The sequence below is a fragment of the Kwoniella dendrophila genome, chromosome 4, assembly GCF_036810415.1.
Source record: "Kwoniella dendrophila CBS 6074 chromosome 4, complete sequence".
NCBI lineage: Eukaryota > Fungi > Basidiomycota > Tremellomycetes > Tremellales > Cryptococcaceae > Kwoniella > Kwoniella dendrophila.
Genome location: NC_089479.1, coordinates 750,698 through 772,258, shown reverse-complemented (window position 1 = coordinate 772,258; position 21,561 = coordinate 750,698). Strand labels below are relative to the sequence as shown.

At 36.3% G+C, this 21,561-nt stretch overlaps 6 protein-coding genes across 6 annotated transcripts; 1 reads left to right on the top strand and 5 right to left on the bottom strand.

The window, feature by feature from the left end:
• Positions 1–281: 281 nt before the first annotated feature.
• Positions 282–3,757, bottom strand: L201_003412 (uncharacterized protein; the record flags this gene model as incomplete). The annotated part of the gene is made up of 9 exons (XM_066219167.1): positions 282–1,336; positions 1,409–1,753; positions 1,813–2,065; positions 2,124–2,302; positions 2,362–2,495; positions 2,706–3,130; positions 3,240–3,398; positions 3,465–3,652; positions 3,721–3,757. 9 exons carry the CDS (start codon positions 3,755–3,757, stop codon positions 282–284), a joined length of 2,775 nt encoding a protein of 924 aa, XP_066075264.1.
• A 935-nt stretch (positions 3,758–4,692) lies between these two features.
• Positions 4,693–7,031, top strand: L201_003411 (uncharacterized protein; the record flags this gene model as incomplete). Its single annotated transcript, XM_066219166.1, has 13 exons — positions 4,693–4,893; positions 4,961–5,089; positions 5,159–5,274; positions 5,345–5,365; positions 5,433–5,514; positions 5,589–5,726; positions 5,792–5,816; positions 5,888–5,976; positions 6,052–6,108; positions 6,180–6,211; positions 6,274–6,349; positions 6,464–6,526; positions 6,633–7,031. 13 exons carry the CDS (start codon positions 4,693–4,695, stop codon positions 7,029–7,031), a joined length of 1,428 nt encoding a protein of 475 aa, XP_066075263.1.
• A 523-nt stretch (positions 7,032–7,554) lies between these two features.
• On the bottom strand, positions 7,555–12,362 carry L201_003410 (uncharacterized protein; the record flags this gene model as incomplete). Its single annotated transcript, XM_066219165.1, has 21 exons — positions 7,555–7,638; positions 7,723–7,992; positions 8,084–8,242; positions 8,310–8,412; positions 8,495–8,613; positions 8,691–8,828; positions 8,891–9,046; positions 9,105–9,224; positions 9,283–9,397; positions 9,451–9,525; positions 9,588–9,763; positions 9,815–9,941; positions 10,000–10,541; positions 10,603–10,749; positions 10,808–10,888; positions 10,943–11,182; positions 11,251–11,533; positions 11,596–11,701; positions 11,770–11,884; positions 11,969–12,223; positions 12,282–12,362. The coding sequence occupies 21 exons, from the start codon at positions 12,360–12,362 to the stop codon at positions 7,555–7,557; spliced, it is 3,492 nt and encodes a 1,163-aa protein (XP_066075262.1).
• Positions 12,363–12,670: 308 nt separating this feature from the next.
• On the bottom strand, positions 12,671–14,814 carry L201_003409 (uncharacterized protein; the record flags this gene model as incomplete). The annotated part of the gene is made up of 8 exons (XM_066219164.1): positions 12,671–12,808; positions 12,911–13,395; positions 13,457–13,515; positions 13,607–13,873; positions 13,954–14,244; positions 14,338–14,416; positions 14,504–14,559; positions 14,636–14,814. 8 exons carry the CDS (start codon positions 14,812–14,814, stop codon positions 12,671–12,673), a joined length of 1,554 nt encoding a protein of 517 aa, XP_066075261.1.
• Positions 14,815–15,204: 390 nt separating this feature from the next.
• L201_003408 (uncharacterized protein) lies at positions 15,205–16,375 on the bottom strand (the record flags this gene model as incomplete). Its single annotated transcript, XM_066219163.1, has 5 exons — positions 15,205–15,329; positions 15,443–15,653; positions 15,747–15,911; positions 15,998–16,132; positions 16,226–16,375. The coding sequence occupies 5 exons, from the start codon at positions 16,373–16,375 to the stop codon at positions 15,205–15,207; spliced, it is 786 nt and encodes a 261-aa protein (XP_066075260.1).
• An 860-nt stretch (positions 16,376–17,235) lies between these two features.
• Positions 17,236–21,320, bottom strand: L201_003407 (ATP-dependent protease La; the record flags this gene model as incomplete). Its single annotated transcript, XM_066219162.1, has 9 exons — positions 17,236–17,429; positions 17,506–17,534; positions 17,622–17,953; positions 18,015–18,126; positions 18,197–18,465; positions 18,585–20,020; positions 20,102–20,347; positions 20,393–20,950; positions 21,056–21,320. 9 exons carry the CDS (start codon positions 21,318–21,320, stop codon positions 17,236–17,238), a joined length of 3,441 nt encoding a protein of 1,146 aa, XP_066075259.1.
• Positions 21,321–21,561: the final 241 nt, after the last annotated feature.

Here is a 21,561-nt window from a genome sequence, read left to right as displayed (position 1 = left end):
CTTTCTCTCTTATAATTTAGATACAGTGCGATTATTTTGTATACGTAAAATCACTGTAAAGCTCGTATGTAACTCGATGTATGTACAGTATACCAACTATCGGGATATCAAGAAGCACCGTAAAAGCGTCATACCATACACCTGCTTTCAATTTTCATGATAATCATAATCCATAAAATATCAAAAATTGAATACAAATGAAACGAAAAGACTACTTTATTATGTCTGAGGAACAATCTATTTTCCCTTTCCTTCTCTCTCTCTCATACGAGCAATCAAATTTAGATAGCAGCCATAACTAATCTAGCACCTTGATCAGATTCAGATCTAACAGATAATTCTAAAGTTACACCTTGACCTTGTGAATAAGTCATTCTACATCTTGCTAAAACTTTAACCGATTTTTCTTCTGAACCTGTAGGTATAACTAAACCAGATAAATTTAATGTATGTACAGAATTTGATGTAGGAGTTTCAGTTCCACCTAAAGGTAACATATTTAAAACTTCCACTAAAGATTTACATGCATCTTTTAATGATTCTGAAGATGATAATGCAAAAGTTTCAGTTTGATCGAAACCACTTGAAGATAATTTTTCCCATTCAGATGAAAATGTTACATATGTTGGTGTAATATAATCACCTGCACCTAAATCTAATTCTTCAACTTGATATTCATCATCATATCCATCTTCTTCAGGTTCACCTGAATTTGGATCAATTTCTTTTGAAATGAATTTCAATGTGTTTGTAAATGTACCTTGAGCATATTCTTCTGGATTTTCTCTTGTGAAACTAACGTATATTTGCTGTGTTCCAGTTGAAGACGACAAAGATTGTATTGGTACAATGAAATCTTCCACTAAACCTGAATCTGGAGATGAAGGTGTCATGATCATAGCAACCTGCTCCAGAACCGTATCAGGTATCGTATTTGATACGTTGAATTGGAAAACGATATGTTCCTTGAATATATGTTTGACTGCTGAAACAACATACTCAGTCTCACTTTCAGTCAATTCAACTGGTTTACTAGATGATCGTAATACTGGGCCATAAGATTCCAGTTCCGGTACAGACGCCAATTGAGCAGCATATGATGATCCTGAATCGGTTGATGTAGATGCTTGATTAGGTGTTGGATCGTTTGCTTTGGATGTCGAGGGTCCAGCAATATCCAATAAGGCAGATGGTCGGGATGATGCGATTTCTGCGGCAGCGGCTTCTTTACTGACTCGAGGAATGGATGAAACGTCAAATGCTGAAGAGTGCTTGGTTTCGTCTTTGACGTATGAAACCAATTGTTCTTCCAGTTGACCAAGAGAGAATGTGGCCTCTGTTATCACGGCTCGGTGTCAGCTAATTCGAACATATACCAACATTAAGCGGAAGTCATGAAGTTTCTCACCCTCTCGAACGAAAACATCAGCTAAAGATTTCTCCTCTAACACCTTGATGTACATAGCAGCTCTGTCTCTAACTTCATCGTCTACATCATCTAAACATCTTCTCAAAAGGACATTAACGGATTTCATTACTGTCTTATCATCGATACAGACACCGAATTTAGCCAAACTCGATACTGCTGCGGCTCGGACAACGGCGTTTTCAAGTACAACTCGATTGTAAATATATCGGATGAATTTGGTTGGATTTCGAGTTTTAGGGCCTTCGATACCGAGTAAATGAAGAATTCGGACTGAAAGTTTGGTAAATTCACAATCTTCAATGAATTCACATAAGTGTGCGAGAGCTATTACAGGCATATCAGCCAGACCGTTCGTGTTCTGAAAATGAATAATGGAGACTAACCAGTTTCTCTACAGTCTTTGATGAATTTGATCATATCGAAAATAGCTTCTACAACAGCATGTTTGAAATCGTAACCACCTTCATCCCTCAATACACCAGAAAGGAAAGAAAGCATGATAGCTTGCTTTCCTGGGAATTTGAGACATAATGATCGGATAGCATCAACAACGATGATCTTGAACTCATCGGTGATATCAGCCATGAAGGAAGAGATTTGTTTCATCAATCGATCGACTGAAGCTTCATTACCGGTCTGAAAGTAACGCATTATCAGCTACAGTTGTACCGCTACATCTGGGGAAACAGCTTACCTTGAGTAAAGTGGTAATAGCATAAGTTGCGATACTTCGGTTAGAATCAGTGATCAAGTTCTCCAATTCTACATTAACAGTGGCAACAGATTGAGGTAAGATTTGAGCAAGTTTGTTTAAGGTCTTGACGGCAGCGAATTTGATGACAGGTTTAGGGGAGTTCATGAAGAGTTGTAAAACTGTATCGAACGTAAATAAGCTCAACTTCCATAACTTCAAAGCGTTCCCGAAAGCTTACCAGCGACAGTTCTGAACAAATCTCCTGGTTGAACGTCTCTCATTTCACAGATTGCCCTAGCAGCTTCGATGTTCACCATTTCTGATTTATGTCTAAGAAGACTTTCAAGGTATTCGTGCATTTGTTTTCGGACACTGTGACGAGATATCAGTTATCAAGGGACACAGGGACGAAGAATAAAGGTTTGATGAAAGAGATTATACGAATGGTGAGCGAAGAGAGAGACAGATGAGGGGTGAGCAAGACGCAGGGAAAGGGATCATAGGCGAAAAGGGCAAATAATATATGATGCATAATAGGGGAAGATGCGAAAGTAGAAATGAACGAATAAATGAAAAACTCACTTTGGATCTTCATCCATAACTTTTCTAGCGAATCTAATTAACATACACATTGCCATTGGATTTTTAATTATAGATTTTGAACCTGAACCTAATTGTTGAACCATTTTTGTTATAGCCATTCTATCTTTTTCTCTAATTAAAAATAATAAACCTAAAGCATGATATTGCATAATATAACTCGATGAAGCAACAGCTTGATATCCACCTTGTTGACCACCTGATAAATATGCTGAAGCATTTGATGAAAATGATGAAACTGATTTTGCATTAACCGCTTCTTGTGCTTCATTTGACCATCTTTTTATAATTGAAGGTGATAATGGGAATAAATGATATGATGATACTAATGATGCAGATGAAATTGAAGATGATCTATCAACTAATGCTGATTTGAAAAATCTTTCCACTGATTGAACGGATTGGGCCTGTAAAACAAGAATTATAATATCGATACATTCATGTTAGCTAATCTTCTGGGAACCTCCCTTCCGTACGAGGTAACTTAATTTTGCGAATAAATAGAACACTGCTCACGTCGATAATTCTCGCTAAAGCTCTAATTGCATTTGGTCTATATACGACTTCTAAATTAGGTTGCATATCTTTCATTATTGACGAAGTAACCATTATGACGTCTTCTGCGATAGTTGATAATTCCTTGATAACAAGGTAAACCATTTGTCTGAGGGCAGCCTTTATTCATAACGTTCAAAGTGTCAGTATTGAGTCTTGATTAAGCATAACCCTTCTTCTACTTACATCCTTATGTTGGAATAACTTGGTAACACCAAAGAACAACGTTGTAGCTTCTTGAGTTGAAAATGTCTCTCCAACATATAACAAATATACTATTCTAGTTAAAAGTGCACGACATTTTCTAGGTGATATAGGTGATTCGTTGAATACTCGAGCTTCTTGTAATATGGTAGATTTGTCATGGTAGAATGCTAATATCACCACATAAAAACTTAGTAAAGCTGGACTACACAATTCAAGCTAAAGTAGGAGAACTTACACATTCCCCCTGCCTCTTCATCTTTCTTGAAAGACATCTTGAAAAGATAGCGGGCTTCACGTTGGATTTGTTACAAGAGTCGGTCGGACAGCTGTCGTTATATCCCAATCCAGCTCTTGATGATTCTGTATGAATGCTATGTGATCCTTATACTCTTGTCCTCTTTCTTTGGAAATCACTGATTGTGAGTGATGACAGCACGACGTTTGGGATAACACCAACATCCGTATCAAGAAAGACGCGCTCATCCTCATTCGTGAATCGCGAGGGAGTAACGTGGCGGAGTTAATCGGTTCTCATCAAGGGTGGCACCGAATGTAAAACGTCTTCTCGATTGAGCTTATTTAAGTAGCCCATTATAGATTGAGAAGACTTGCGGGTAGTATTTGCGGCATGCACCGATCAATCACTGCCCATGTTTAGTGTAAATTCGGGGGCGTCAAGCTAAGGTGAAAAAGCTGTAACGGCGGTCTGTGTTTCGGATGTATTCTTTCTGGTTCAGGTACAATCAAAATCAAGGGTCCTTTTCAGCTTTGTTTTTGTTGATTATTTTGGTTATTTGGTGATGTCGCGTAAGATAACAAAAGTAAACAAGCATACAAGCATACGCAATGACCTCCACCTTCAGGATTTTATGTGCTATAAAAAAACTTGGCATCAGGCATTTCGGTCATGATATTTTTTAGACATGCACAGCTTACCGTAGAGTAACATTAATCGGTCGTAACATGTATGTATATCCATCAAGATGTGAAGTTGATATGATTGACTTTTAACTCTTCTCATCAACATTACATCTACCTGAAATATAGCTTTCATAATTCTGAGGACTGATATAATCAGCCTCGTCCTTTCTTTCAAATCTAAATTAACATTGATATTTGCCTTCAAGTCTCGTAGACGATCGATTCTACACATACCTCTTTATAATACAAAATACCCATCCTCAGCTTCAAGAATCGGATAAATAAAATGCGTCTCAATTTGCTCACGCTGTTCAGCTCAATGACTCTCAGCTCAATATTAGCTTCAGCAGCTTGTACTTCGAATACAACGGATACTTCAGGATTACAGAAATTAATACATGATGGTGGTGCAGGATACAAATTACAGTTGTGTGCCGGACAAACATATGAACTCAGTGAACAGCTGAATTATACAGCTATGAATCAGGTGAGCTTGCACACTTCCTCCCTTTTACGTTAAGACTGTATAACTAATTCAAATGGCATTACTACAGGAAATATCGACTGAAGGGTATCCAACAGATGGAACTAGAGCTACACTGAAGATGGTAGGGTTTAACAAAACTACAGCAGTCATGGCTCAAGATCCTGGTCTGAGCGGTGCTAAGCTAATGAATATACAAGTGAGTATCTGATCGTTGTACAAATCAAGGTCATCAAAAATATCAGCTAATTTGGTTGTATGGATATAGATCAACGGTAATCGATTAGATAACGAAGATATATATACTGCAGGAGGTGGAAATATTGAATTTGGTGGACAGAATCAAAATCAGATAATTGAATATGTTAAAAGTTATGATCCAAGGTATGTCATTTGATTTGTTATATCTGGTAACTGATATATGTGTATATATACTGATAATATGACAAACTAGGGGTTGGTCATGTCTACATCTGTAAGCTTAACTATGAGAACTGTTGAACTGCCATTGTCCTTCTTCTAACTTATGACCTATTCAATAGATCGGAAGGAACTTTCAACTGTCTCAATATAACGGTACAGAATAACGATATCGGCCCTTGTGGTAGAGATTATTTCCAAAATGTAAGCCGTCAAGTCTTTCTGCTCTGTTTCGACACTGTACTTGGGTTCACAACGAAAGCTAACATCGATTACAGTGGGCCGATGGTATCTCCCTTTCATGCGCAGACAGTTTGGTGCAGAATAACAATATAGTAGATGCTACCGATGGTGGTATAGTTGTATTTGGTGCCCCTTCATCAACTATTAAGAATAACACTATCAGCGTTAAAACTGTAAGTCGGTACTGTGTAACATCACTTCGGAGGAGATTTAGCTAAATATCATCCTATTTTTCCAGAGGACGATGCTTGGTGGTATAAACAGTTAGTCATCTTCTGTAAAAGCATATTTGTTTGAATTGTGTGAAGCTGATTTTGGCTATAATCCAAACTAGTGGTCGATGTGTTACCATGGCTACCAGAAGGTAATTTCTCTGGAACAACTGTAGAAGGAAACACCATACATGGAGGATTTGCGACTAGCGTGAGTGATCATAATCCATTTGTACCATGATCGGGGCTGGAAGCTGATTGTGAACGATATTGTATTCACTGATAGATGGGTGACAACTCTATGGGTCCTAATAACGCTTCAGCCATCATAAAAATTGGTATTGTAAGCTTACATTCTTTTCCATTAAGGATTTGCATAAATAAGTGCTAACATACGTTTGTTGACACTATTAGGCTGTTGGTCCAAACGTATGGTTTTCTGATGGGTCAGTAGCATTGAGTATCCAGATTATTGAAGAAACGGTCTAACGAATTTTTTTCAAAACAGACGGTACGGAACCAATAAATCCACTGGTGCTATAATCAAGGATAACGTATTCTCTGGTGCTTTCGCTTTTGGAATGGTTAGTATTGATTTCATGACAAAAGACTTATCGGCAATTGATAGTCATCTCTAAAATCTTTTTGTACTGATCGTATATATATATATATACCTGGTTTTTTTTTTTTCGCCACAGGGTGTATCTAGTGCTAAAGATTTCACTATTTCGAACAACTCTTTTACTGGTAATACTTCATTTGTGAGTTATTAACTCCTTACTTTCTCACTGCATCAGATCTCAACTTTTAAAAATGAAAATTGAAAGCTGATACCGAACAATCTTTTGTATTTCTCCGTATTGGTAGATCGGCACATATGGACCAAATTGTACATCATCTTCCAAAACACCACATGAACCAACAGCATTATTATTAGAACCTTCTTCAATTGAAAATTTAGATTTAACATTACCTTCTGATTCCAAATTCAATTTTGTCAATGGTACAGCATTAGGTTTAACTTGTTTTATGCCTCCTGCAAAAGATCAAAATTCTTGGCCTTATGGTGATGGTTTCAATTCACAACCTTCTTCTTCTTCAACTACTTCAGGTACAGGTTCTTCAACTACAAGTCCAGCTACAACTCAATCCGCTTCCGGTGGAGATGGTAAAAAGAGTTCAGCATTCAAATCTATATCCATCAATGGAATATTTTCAAGTACGATAATTGCTGGTATATTAGGTGCTGTATTCATTATATTGTAAAATCCTCCCCATATGCCAAATTCTACATATATATAGTAGAATAACAAACAAGGACTTTTTGAAAAAAAAAGAAAGATGGACAATTTATCAACATAATGGAATTAATAATTTGTATCAATATTCTAAATAACAATCAAATCTCAACCTCAACGACTATCCTGGACAATCTGAAGAACCGATCTCATCCGCAAACAATTTCATAGAACATAGATTAAATAGATCTCTTTTTGACACGTATACATGAGATGAAGACATGTATTAGAGATGCATCATTATCTTTATCGTCATTTGACTAAAACTCATTATAGAAATTATTTCATATATACAACTAACATACTTCATAAGTGCCAGCACTCTCAGTCTTATTTTCACTCTCAGACCAATCTATTAGGAATTTTTGATCCAACAATCATCACCTCATATACCTTATCTAAACAATTTATTCAATTTGGAAGGGTAAAGTAGTCCTAAAGGTAAGATCAAAAAAATCAGTTTATCATTTGGAGATACAACATGCAGCCCATTAGAAAACTGACTGGTTTCTGTTAGGATCAGCCATTCTGATTAATTTCTTATCAGGTCCACTAATTTCTATACCTGCCATATCCTATTTGTAAATTAATTGAGAATAATCAGTTCAATTCATTGATGTCTTTCCCTTATAGTTGGAAGTAACAAAAAAAAAACTTACTTGTGGAGTAATTAATATAAATTGTTTCTTTTCAGCTTCAGAAGCACCGTCGATCAAAGATTTGGCAGCAACTTTACGATTTGCAGAATCTAAGAAAACGTCCCATTCATCTAAAGCTCTAATTGGAGATGGAGCAATTGACCATAACGATAATAAAAATGACACGGTCGAAAATGACCTTTCTCCTCCTGAAAGTGTTTTAGCAGATTTATAATGTGTTTTTTCAACTATTTCCCCATCAGCATTTGCAGTTCTTGTCGTTGATTGTACCTGAAATAACAGAGTATAAAACATATCAGTTTCTGTAAGACTCAACCATACCGAAAGGAAGTGATACTTTAAATCTGTTCAAAGTACTCACAAGTAAATTCAACACTTCTTGCTTATGATCAAAGGCTAATCTACCATCTAGGCCTCTTAAGCTTTCAAAATGTACAAAAGCAGTCTTGGCCCGAGTGGCGATGTTTGATCGAGTTTCCTCCCACCATCGCCTTCGAGTGACAATTGCTCCGCAGAAGATCTGTAACCAACCAGATGTAAGTCATGTGTAAGACAGGCTGACAAATCGTGATTAAAGGATTATGTACCTTAATCAACTTTTTGATTGAATTGATATTTTCTATCGAAGCTTGAAGACGTGTCTTCAACTTCTTTCGGTCTGATGCCAATTGACTTGTATCAATACCGAGTCTGGAAATCGATGTGATAACAGGATTAGTCACTCATTTCATCCATCTTCTGCTATTTGGCTCTCCTCGCATGGAGAACTTACGTTCTTTCCGCGTCGTTGATGGAATCCTCAAGTGTCTTTCTCTCTTGAAACAATTGGGCACTGGTCTTTTCCGAATCGACTCGCACGGGACAGAATCCTGTGGCTTTTTCGGTCCATTCCTACAATTTCAATCAGTAAGTCGAAACATCAGGAACAGTAAGCACGGAAAATTAGAAGGCTAGACAACAAGACTTACGGTGACCTGATTTTCGTAGTCTTGTGCCTCGGCAGCAGCTGTATCTCGTCTTTCCTTATAATGACCACTAGCCCGAGCATAGTGTTCTTTCTTTTTAGTAAGATCAGTTCGTTGCAGAACCATTTTCGTCATCATTTCCTAAAATGGCATGTCAGATTTCAACTCAGATATCAAGATAGTTCAGCATAGACGTCACTTACAGCTTGCTTTTGTCTTTGCGGCGCATGATCATCCAAGTCTTTTTGCCGATCTAAAATATCTTGTTTGTACTGTCGTATGTTTTCTTCTTGCTTTGCCTTATCGTCGAGGAAAGCTTGAAGTTGTCCCTCTTTTTCTTCTATCTTTCTCATACGGTCCTACCGAAGACATTCGTCAGTATCTAGAGCTGTCTCTTATTGTATGTAATGTACTAACTTCTCGATCGGCTTCCCAATTTTCCATTTCGGTAGAAGACATTTCAGCGAGTTTCCTTCGAATCTCGTCCAATTTCTGTTCTGCAGGCTGGATACTTTTGATGACTTTTTGCAAGTCATTCTGAGCAACATCCGATATCAGCATGACGGTTTCAGAATCTCGTGCGATTTCAGCTTACGTTTATCTCTCTCAACTCGTCTTCAAAATTACGGACATTCTGCTGCGCTTGTGCCTTTGTCTGTACGACTTCTTGCATTTTAGTGTTACATGTTTGCAACTCTTCACGCACTCGTCTATGCATACGAACCGTTAGCGGCTACACGAATGGGACGCTCGGCTAACTCACTGCACTTCATGCTGTAAATCACGCGTGAACAATTGGTATCCTCTCCATTGACCAGTTGGACCAGATTGCTTGCTCCTACAGTATATCATTAGTATCGTGCGATATGCATTGAATCTTGCTGGCTCAACTGCACTCACGTAGATGTACCTCGAAGATTTTGAAAATCCGCCGAATAATATTCAACGAAATCTAACAATCCATTACTATGAATACGTTTCATTTCGTAATTTGCTTCTTGCACGGTCTTCGCCAAAAAGGTTCTCTCTATCCTATGTAGGGTGATCAATAGTCGAAGGACCGCCTCATCACTAACCTGTAAAGTTCATTCAGCTTGGAGTGAAGCTTCTCACTGTATAGGACTTACTCTGAGTTTACTCAGGAACGTGGGTCCCATCCTACTCTGATCACCACGGGAGAAGTCAAAGATATCTCCATGGTGTAAGAAGACAGGAGGGACTTGATTGGTACCGGTCCCTGGTTTATAAGTCCCACTAAAAGCCTAGCATCAGCTCACAACCAACAGCCGGTCTACTCATCGTGAAAACGTACTTTATCAGATGTCTTTTAAGTATTCCAATAAGAGTTGCTTTGTCGCGATTATCTCTAACAGCAAACGAACAAAGTGTTTGACCTAATATTGATTGGATTATATCTCGATAATACATATCATCAAGCTTGACAAACATCCCTAATGGTCCAATAGGTGGAGAATGTTTCCATTGAGTGCGTTGGATATCTTTCATAATACTATCTAAACCTTGACCGAATGCAGAAAGTCTATTTACAGATTGGCCTTCAAGATTCTTGATTTTCTCTTGCAAATTGTATGCAGTTGCTTGCTGTTGATCTATCTCATACTGGACTTCTTGCACTTGATTTTTAGCCATTCTACAATCAGCCTGTTTTTCTTCAAACAATTGTTGTCTCTTCGGCCGTTCTTTTCTGAACTTATTGAGAAGTTCCTCGAACTTGGTACGATCTTGAACTAGTTTTGCGTGCTCCGACCTTTGAGCATCTGCGTTTATACGCAATTTGGCATCGATCTTAGCTTGTAAGATCGAAAGACCCCCTTTCTCCGCATCAATATCTTCCTCGATACTGGAGATATCATACTGAAGGATTAGCTTCGATTTTATTTTGAAATCAACTCACCTCTAGACCACCAAGATCCTTTTTCGCTTTCGCCACTCGTTCTTTTGCACTTTGTACAGCTTTCTGCATGGGTTTTCGGTTTTCCTCGAAGTTGGTGATATCTCGTTCAGTATTCCTAATCTCGTCTCCTAGTTTTATGATTTTTTTCTAATTCTCTTTGAGTCAGCCAAAGTAATGTGTAAAAGTGGATCGAAGCAGTACTCACCTCCAGCTTGTTTACCTCGTTGTCAGCCGTTTCGACCTTCAATTCATTTTCTTCCACTATTCTAGTGCAATCATCTCGCTCCTGATACAAAGCGTTAATGGATCAACCGACGCAAAAAGAGTGTGAATAACCCACTTTTTCTCTATCAGTCACGTATGACCAGGCTAACTCTTCGAGGATGCGCTTATATCTGTTTCTTTGTTGTAAGACCGCATCAGAAGCCCGTATCTTTCGCTCGATATTAACGATTTTCTCTTTGATACTAGGTATTTCGTCCACCTGTCTCTTTGTATAAACATCAATTTGTTGTACAGTCTCTTGAGCTGAGTGATATGTTTCTGACAGACTCTCTAATTGGGTACCAACAGAGAAAAACTAAAAATCGAGATCTAAGTTAGCATTCCGATACAGTTCATATGGTTCCTGAAAGAGAGATGACTCACTTTATACAGTTTTTTGCCATCTGCAGCTGAAAGGAAATTTCTAGCTTGATCCTGAGTTAATATAGTTAATGGGGAATCTATATTGATATTATAATTCTCACTAATAGCTGTGAGTTCTGATCTTTTGTTGAATAAAGTTTTACCATCGCGAGTAGCTTTGAATTTGTATCCCGAAGATCCATTACTTGATATTGTTCGTTCTATTACAATTTGATCTCCATATACATCAGGCTTGAAAGCTTCAGGTCCGGAATTAGCCATGACGAGGGTAATTATCGATTTGCTATCAAACAACCATCAGCCATCTTCCCTCAATACGGATATATGCAATTGCATGGAACGTACTCGGCTCCTTTCCTGATCAAATCCTTTAGACCTTGACCTCTACCAGTTGTTGCAGCTTTACCACCAAGTGCGACGGCGATAGCGGTAAGTACAGCTGATTTACCACCTATAGGGAGATTGTTGTCAATTGGAAGGTAGCGATGTTTGATGTTAACGGATGAGACCACGACTTACTTCCATTATGTCCAACGAGAAAGTTCATCTTGTAGCAGAAATCAATTGAGAGATGACGGTGACACATGAAATCTATAAGGTTTATTGATTTCAAAATACCACTCTGAGATGTAGCCTGTATCATTTCCATTATGATAATATGATAAACTATTGTCAGTTATGCGTTTCACAGAATTCTTAAGATCCTTAGATTACTCACACCAATATAACCTTTTCCTCGAGCATTTGACCTTTCAAAAGCTCTTACAAGGTCTTCATCTTTGAATACTGTTTCTTCATATTCTTCATCCATATCAAAATCACTCTCATTCAATCCATCTTCTTCTACTTCCGGTATAGAGTCATCTGAACTCGATGAATCATCTTCATCGTCATCTTCACCATCTTCTTCTTCTTCTTCTTCTCTATTATCTCCATTCAAATGTCTTTCTTGCTTGACTTTCACTCTCTTGATCTATATACATGAAAAATATAATTAGTGATGTTTTTAGGAATATTATGTGATAACTCACTTCTCTAGCTCGGCTACTTTCGCCTTCTTCGTTATCCGACTGAACAGCCGGTGCAGGTCTCTTGGATCCTCTGCTGACCATGTTGACAATATGGTCAACTAAGCTAGAGATTGTTTATGAAACTCTTTTGATCATCTAATTGCAAAGAGTAAAGAAGGAAAAGAAGGAAAGCAAAGGTTCAAGGATGATTTCATGATTCATCATGTACTCAAAAGTCGCGTCAACCAACACTGAAAACCGTCGCGCGTGAGTGGACTACACCGTGGGATTGCTATCAAGCTGGAGGGGATGGATAGCAAGTGAAATACGTTCGCATCCTGATTGTTCAGACGAAATGCATTTCAAGCTTCTGATTCTTAGCTTGAGCACTTCATACGGTATATATCTAACTAATTAGCATATTGTCTATACGTAGTAGTCATCAGAGGGTGTGACATTCCCGTACTTGGGATATTCATACTTGGAAGGGTTAAATTATCCTTTTTATCAGGATTAGGTGTATGGATATAGTGCATTCCAAATCCGATCTATTTATGGGGAAAATATTGTCAAATATCATAAATTAACAAATTTTCACGTTCAAAATATTCGAACATAAAGTGGACGACAAACAAATAGTGAAGACTTACATTGTATGGGACACCAAAACCACCTTGATCAGGATCAACATTAGTTACAGTTTGACTACCTGAAGCTTTTCTTATAGCATCAGATGAAATTGGTTTTTCGGATGAACCAGATTTAGAAGATGAAGATGATGATGATGATGATGATGAACTTGATTTTGAAGGTTCTCTTGATGATGATGATGATGATGATGATGATGATGATGATGATGATGATAATGATGATGATGATGATGAGGAAGATCTAGATATTTCAGCGAGTTTTTCTTTTTCTCTTTCTCTTTCTTTCTCTTTTTGAGCAGCAAGTTTAGCAAGTTTTTCTTTTTCTTCTTGTGATGAACTAGCAGAAGAAGAAGAAGAAGAAGAAGATCTTGAAGAAGAGCTGGATAACGGAGATGATGAAGATGATTCTGAAGGATCATTTAATTCTTGCGATACCATTTGAAGTGAAAATAATAGTAATAATAGGAAACCCAATGTTTTATTTACTATATAAATAATCAATATGAGCAAGATTTGAAATGGGTTATTTAATCGCTGGATACTTACAAAGACTAAAACCAATAATCATAACTAAATATTTCGTTCTCACTAATTTCTGTTTTTGCCTATCCCAAAAAATGTTATGTGAGTTACTAAACTAGTTGACATAACGAATAACTTATGAATGCTGACCAGTAATTAAGTTAATTTACTCACTTATCTTCAATAGCCTTTTTCGCTAAGAATTCTTTTCGTTTTATAGCATCTTCTTTAGCTTTTTTAGCTTCTTCTTCTTTTTGTTTAGCTTTTATTTCCATTTCCTTTTTAGCTTTTTCCTTTTCTTTCAATTTTTCCATTTCTTTAATTTTCTCTTCTTCTTTCAATTTAGCTTTTTCTTTCTCCTTTTTCTTTTTAGCTATTTCTTCTTCTTCTTTTGCTTTCTTATCTGCTAAACCCTCTATATCAGGTTTATTGAAATGTCCCCTATATCGCGCATTACCATATCTTAGCTCTCATGATAAAGAGAATACATCATAGCTATAGTATAATCTCGGCAAACTCACACATGTACAGGCATACCTTTCTCCCACCATACTTCTTTACCTCCTCTATTAGCTATACCCATAGGAAAAGGCCAAGGCATTAATTTATTTAATTTCGTAGTTAAGAATGCTGATGGATGTGATCGCAAGTCATCCCATGGTGAAGGTTCTTTTTTGACTTCTTCTTTCTTCTCTTCCTTTTTCTTCTCACTAGGTCTATCTTTGGACGAACTTGAAGATGAAGAAGGTTTTTTATCGTCTTCTGTAGAAGGAGGTATTTCAGATGTTATATGATTCCACATCAAAGTGAACCTTTGATATAGCAATCAGCTTGCTCGATCTTGCATCAGGAGAGGGTTTTATACTCAAACTGTGATCTGACGCGGATCAAAGACCTGAACTTACAGTAGACTAGCTATAGCCATATGCACATATGTTATATGTAGTTGAGGAACTCCAGGTACAATACCAAGCATTTGGACCACTACATTCATCATGTTGTCGCGTCAATCAATCATCTCCTTGTTCTGATCTGAAGGGGTGAAAGCAGATATTTTGCCTTCCAACTCACTTAAAGCAAAAATGATGATGATGAAGCCATATTGTAGAACCATCGGAGCTATATGCCTATAATAACAGGTATAGCGTTCAGTATAATCCTTATGGTCTTCGTGAAGATGGGAATTCAGAGTACATAACTTACCATACTCTGTCAGCGACGGGCAACAAGTTAGGCATAACGTTAGCAGCCATAAATAAGACCATCCCGATGATTAGTATCGTATATACTGGTGAGGGTGTACTAAGAGCTTGAGAGAAAGGGTAAGAATATTGAGGGTAAGGTGAGAAGGATGGCTTATAGCTGTATGGTAAGAACGACATTGTGAGATGTATTTAGAAAATAGGATCCTTGATTCTTGAGAATTATCGATTTTTCTGCATTCAAATGGCTTCTTGGGTTTTGTAATGATAACGTTCATCATTTCATCGGGTAATCGAGCGATAAAGATGAATTAAAGAGTCTAGTATCATGCTCGAATGACTCTGCAAGTCAATAAGTATGTTTTCAGTAAAACACCAAGAAAAACAAGATATAAAACTTCAAAGGAGGTCTTCGAGGTGTTTTGACATTAGTTTCACAGGTTCACGCATTGGAAGAAAACTCCTTTGATATCATAAAACAACTTTATTTGTACATGGTCTTTCTACTTACAATGATTTATTTCTATATACAATTCGATCATCCCTTCATGTAAATACCACTAGTGTGCTTTATTGTCTGTTCATAAGTTTATCAACATGTTCTCTTACACTTTCTTCCCATTCGTACCAAGTTACAGATGCGTACCAATCATCTCTTACTTTACTATCAGCTTGTCTTACATCTTGTCTACCATCTACATGTAAATCAAATTTATTCTAATCAGCACATATTTACTTCATCTCTTTACGCAAAAAGAATAAGATATATGCAGTAGCATGATTGTTGATTGTTGAGTTTCAAGCTTACCTCTTGCACCTTCTTTACCTGGAGGTAAAACTCTCATACATCTTAAAATACCTTCAAACTTATAACCTAATCTTAATGCAGCATTTTGACTTGGTTTATTTAATGTCGTAGTTATCCATTGACATCTTCTTAATCCTAATCCACCTTTTGATGGATGATCTAATATTCTATGCATAAGTAATCCTGTTGCATGAGTTTGAACGTGTGTTCGCTATGAATAAATCGGATAAAAAGAATCAGCATTTGAAACCCAGTCTTTGAATAATAAACCTTTATAATATACTGTAGCACGCTCTAAACTTACATGAAATTCAGGTAAAATCATTATATATCCAGGTTCAGCAATCATTGCTTGATAATTAGCTGCAATCATACCTATAAGACCAGCGAAAACATAATTTTTTGAATCTACTTTAGTTCCTAAAGGTGTATTTAAAGGTTGAGTGAAAATTGCATGCATAAGTTGATCCTTTAAAACCAATAACAAAAAAATCAGTATTTTCAGTAACCAATGATAGGAGATTGAAGCTGAAATGAAGATAAGAGCAAACTTACAGGAGCACGTCTACAAGTATTTTCAATCCATATTAAACAATCACCTAAATCTTTGAATGGAGCAAAACCAAGATATCTAAGTACTTCAGGTGATTTTGAGTATGAATCGAATATAATTTGAGCGTGTAATGATGGCTAATTAATTGCAAAAAGGGGGAGATTTAACGATAATATCCAATTACAATATTATGTAGTGTCGTAAGATATATGTCTTCATTCTTGACTTACAATGACAGGTCTTAATTCAACTTTATCAGATTTCAATTCTTTAACTTCAAATACATAATTTATATCATATTCTTCTGGTTTTGTAGTTAGATGTATATCTCTTGGTGGTGGTGTAGGACCAGAATAATTATTGGTATAAGTTAAACTCATCTTGCTTGCTCGATGTATGAGTGAAATGAATTTTCACTTGGAATGAGATAAGTAGAAAGTATGTTACTTGACACCGAACTTAAATATATATATTAAACAAATTCAGTTCTTAAGCTATTCAAGTGGAAATGATTGTTTCTTTGGACAGTGACAGTGCGTGTACACGGGACGAGCCCATAGTCTTGTTTCTTTAGCCGACGCTTTTTGTATTCTTAAAATCACAAGATGCTATTTTGAGTTGAGCGAGCTATTCAGCGCCTAGTAACACGATTTATGGTTCAACTTGGATTTTGAGTATCATTGTTATACGGACAACTTTTCGGTAGCATTTTATTTTCACAATTGCTTCTGATCTACCATATGGAGCTAATAAGTAGATCACATTATATATTATATTAGGAGAGAACCGAACCTCGGTGTGGGCATATCTCGCTTAAATCCTTTCAGATAGCCGAGATGCAATAACATGATTCCGTGCCATTTGAGTCGATGGTCAGATAATATTAATTTACTTAGTAGACGTAAAGAGTGCATTACTGCCATTTGATAAATGAGAAGGCAAGGGATAGGTGAATTTTTGAAATGCATTTGAATGATATTTTATCCATATTTTTGGTATTGTTCTTTTTATGTTTTCCATTATTGCTTCTTTTTTCTATTGATGTTCCCCCTTTCTGCTTTTAACTAGAACAAATATACAATCATAAAAAAAATGCTAAAAATTGGTAGTTATATAGATTAATGTATAATGATTGAAGAAAGTAAAAAACAAATTTATCTAATTGAAAACCACTATATTAATGTACATATTTCTCTTTTGAATCCCGCACCACAGTTGCCGCTTGAAGCAAACTTGTAAATTATAAACTTTCTCTTTGTGGTTCTTGTTCTAAAGGTAAAGTTTCCTTCCATCTCTTTTCATTTTCTGTACCTTTGAAAACTTCATATAAAACTTGTCTAATATCTTCAACGAAAACAAATTCTATACCTTTTTTAACTGATAAAGGTACATTTTCATCTATATCTGGTTTACAAGCTACTGGTACGATGAGTTCTGAAAATTATGAAGAAGTAATCATTAGTATAATGCCGTCAAAATATATTAGGTTATGATAACTTAAATGACTTACTTTTGATACCAGCTCTATGTGCTGCAAGACTACGAATACAAAAATAGGGAAATCAAAAAAGTCAATAAGAGGCTTTTTATCATCAAGATGATATAGATAAACGCTTTTTAACTTACATTTTCTCTTTCAATCCACCAACAGGTAAAACTTGACCTAATAAACTAATTTCACCAGTCATTGCAATATTTGGATCAACTTTAGTTTTTGTAAATAATGATACAAAAGCAGTTAAGATGGCTGTACCAGCTGAAGGACCTTCTTTACCTATACCACCTTCAGGCATATGTAAATGTACATCTTTATCATTTAATGTAACTTCATTATCTGATTTTGTTATACCTAAATTATAGGCATTTGATTTAACATATGATAATGCAATTTGAGCAGATTCTCTAATTACTTCTCCTAATTTTCCTGTTAATTGTAAATTTCCTTTACCTGGCATTGACTGAGATATGACATGCAAATCAGCTTTATTCTTCATAAACAGATAAACATTCAATACTCACTGTAACTTCAATAGGCATGACAGCACCTGACCCGTTACCTAAATAACCTAAACCAGTGGAGACACCCGCTGGAGGTGCAGAAGTGTATAATCGATCTTTATGGTAGATAGGTCTGAGTAGCAATTCCGTCAATATACTGTGATATGTAAGAAACGACAACAGGAGACAAAGCGATAACTTACGGACCAACATAATCTCTCAAGTTTTCGGGAGTTACAGTGACATGTACATTATCAGGAACTTTTAATGGTTTTCTAGGTTCTGTAGTTACGTGTTTTGTCGAGCCAGCCTCACCAGGTGAAGGTGAATTATCTCCTGGTAAATGTTCAGAAGCAGGTTTAACATCTGGATCAGCCGATTCAACAGTTTCCGTAGTTTCAGGTTCTTTAGGTTCAGGTAATGCTTCTTCTCCTAAATCAGTTACGATTTTGAATGCTGCTTTTCGGTAGATCTGATGAATTGATTGCAATTAGCACACGGGTTTAGTATACATGATGATTGTCAAAAGGCTAAGGTAACATGGAATGAGAATGGAATAAAGAATAACAAAAAAAAAGGGAATATACTCACTTTATCAATATGTTTCTTTAAATTTCTAACACCACTTTCTCTACAATAATATCTAATTAATGCTTCTATAGCTTCAGGTTTTAAAGTAATATCAACATCATTTAAACCTGAAGCATCTTTAGCTTGTGGTGATAAATATTTTTCAGCAATATTCATTTTTTCTGCTGAAACATAACCTGAAACTTCTAAAACTTCCATTCTATCTAATAAAGGTCCAGGAATAGTTTCCAATACATTTGCTGTACAAACAAATAAAACTCTTGATAAATCAATTGGTACATCTAAATAATGATCTAAAAAAGATTTATTTTGTTCAGGATCTAACATTTCTAAAAGTGCTGAAGCTGGATCACCATTATATGCTTTTGAAATTTTATCAACTTCATCGATTAAAATTAATGGATTTTCTGTTGATACTTTTTTAAGTGCTTGTACAGGTTTACCTGGCATAGCACCTATATAAGTTCTACGATGTCCTTTAATTTCAGCTACATCAGTTAATCCACCAACTGAGAATCTAAAGAATTGTCTACCTAATGCTCTAGCAATCGATTTTCCTATTGACGTTTTTCCGACACCAGGTGGTCCAGATAAACATAATATTTTACCTTCAACTGATCCTCTCAATTTTCCAACTGCCATAAATTCTAATATTCGATTTTTAACATCTTTTAATCCATAATGATCTTCATCTAACACCTTAATAGCATGTTGAATATCATAATTTTCAGGTGAATGCACTCCCCAAGGTACTTGGGTCAACCAATCAATATAGTTTCTGGTAACGTTGAATTCACTCGCAGATGGTTCGAGATGCACCAATTTGTTCAATTCCTCGTCGAATACTTTTCTGACACCTTCTGGCATAGCTAGTTTTGAGGCTTTCTCCTTGAAGCCTTCAACTAGTTTATCTTTACCGTCAGATTCCATACCTAATTCTTTCTTGATACCTTTCAATTGCTCCATTAAGTAGTATTCCCTTTGTCGCTTTTGTATTTTGGTATCAACATCTCTAGCGATCTTGAATTGCAATTGAGCATTAATCAACTCTTTTTTGAGTAAAACCAAAGCTCTTTGTAGTCTATCCTCCACAGAAGTTGATTCCAAAACAGCTTGAAGATCAGATACATCCGCTGTTGAGACGACAGCAGCTAAATCAGCTAATTTATCAGGTTCATCAAAGACTTGAGAGGATGTATTTGACATTGCGAATGATGTCACTTGTTCTCTGAACATTGGTTGTAACTGAGCGATCTCCTTGAATACTGATATCAATTCTGACATTATAGCTCTGATGACCTGAGAGTCCTTATCATAAGGATCTAAGCCTACATTGGTAACATTAGTGATAGAAATATCGGGCAAGAGACTGTGGATGAAATTGATGGGTGAAAGAGGCTTAGGAGGTGGTGTAGTAGTAGCGGACTTTTGGGAATCTATAGAAGAAATAGTGATCAGCTCACAACCAGATGAAGTACTCGCAGCTAACACATTGTATGAAGGCTACATCGACGTACCTGCTTGGCTATCGTCCTCGCTTCGTTCCCTTGAAACAGTACCTAACTCTTCTCTAACTTCTTCAACGGAAGGAACATCAGGTTCGAAACTTTCAACTTCAGCTTCTGGTTTTTCATTTTTGATTTCTTCTGATTCTTTAACTTCTGAAATATTTACGAAAGGGGTATGCAAACCAGTTTGACCAGGTTTAACTAAATCATCAATTCTGATTCTTCTATGTGGGAATAAAACTGCTGTTAAACTTTCTTGTTTATTATTATTTTCCCCATCTTTACTTCCATCTTTGTTACCGTCCTTTCCTGATCCTTCATTTGAAGTGAAACAAGAAGTAATTTGACAAAATACACCAACAGGATGAACTTGATTTAAATCTGTTACTACATCTGAATCTGATGTTGAATCTTTTAATAAAAATGCACCAACATAAGGTTGACCTTTAGCTTGTAATTCTCTAATAGCTTTTATAACTGTTGGTGATCTAACTGTTACAGCTTTATAAAATCCAGGAAATAATGGTCGATGTGTAATTGGTACTGCTAATACTTGTGGATAAATTTCAGGTATAATTGGTTTAGCTATTTCTTTTGGTGTATTATTATTATTGGAACCTCCATTAGAACCTGATCCAGAAGAAGATGGTAATGAGAATGGATTTGAAGAAGAAGAAGAAGATGATGATTTGGCGTTGGAGGGGGAAGATGATGGTGATTCAGATTTCTCTGAGTTTTCTTTTTCAGCTATATTTTTAGCTCTTTCTTCAGCAGTTTTAGATGATTCAGCTTCTTCCGAACTATCTTTTTTGATTTCCTCAATTTTAGATTTCTCCCCTTCTCCTTCTCCTTCTCCCCCTTTCGATTCCGATTTAACTTCTACTCTTGTTGTATCCTTTTTAGCTTCATCTCCATCTTCTTTCGATACTTGTTGATCAGATTTATCTTTTTCATCTTTTTCACTTGCAGGATTTACCCATCTTTTTTTATCTAATGATTTCGATGAATGGTGTAAACCTCTTTGTTGTATCTGTATACTAGATATTATCAAAGCATCTCTAGATCGAAGTCCATCTATATAATGGGATAATGATTTTGTCGAAGAAGATGTTGTCGATGAAGTGGCAATTGATCGTGTGAGATTAGATGTTGTACTCGGCCGAGGTATAGAAGATGATGTACACCTTTTACAAGATGTCGATCTAACCGCTGTTCTAATCGGTAACATGATGAGTACTGTGAGCTATATCTACAACAAATCCGATTCAATCTAGGTGGGATGAATATAATAGATGTATTCAAAGATGTCTATTCTATGAGCTGATCAACAATAATGAATAATCAATAGTAATACTAAGGTTATATGACATCGATTAATCCGTAAAGTGGAGGGATAGATACATAGATATCGATTCTATTCGCGATACACCCGATGATGAAGCGTTTACAGTATGCTCCTAAATCCCTTA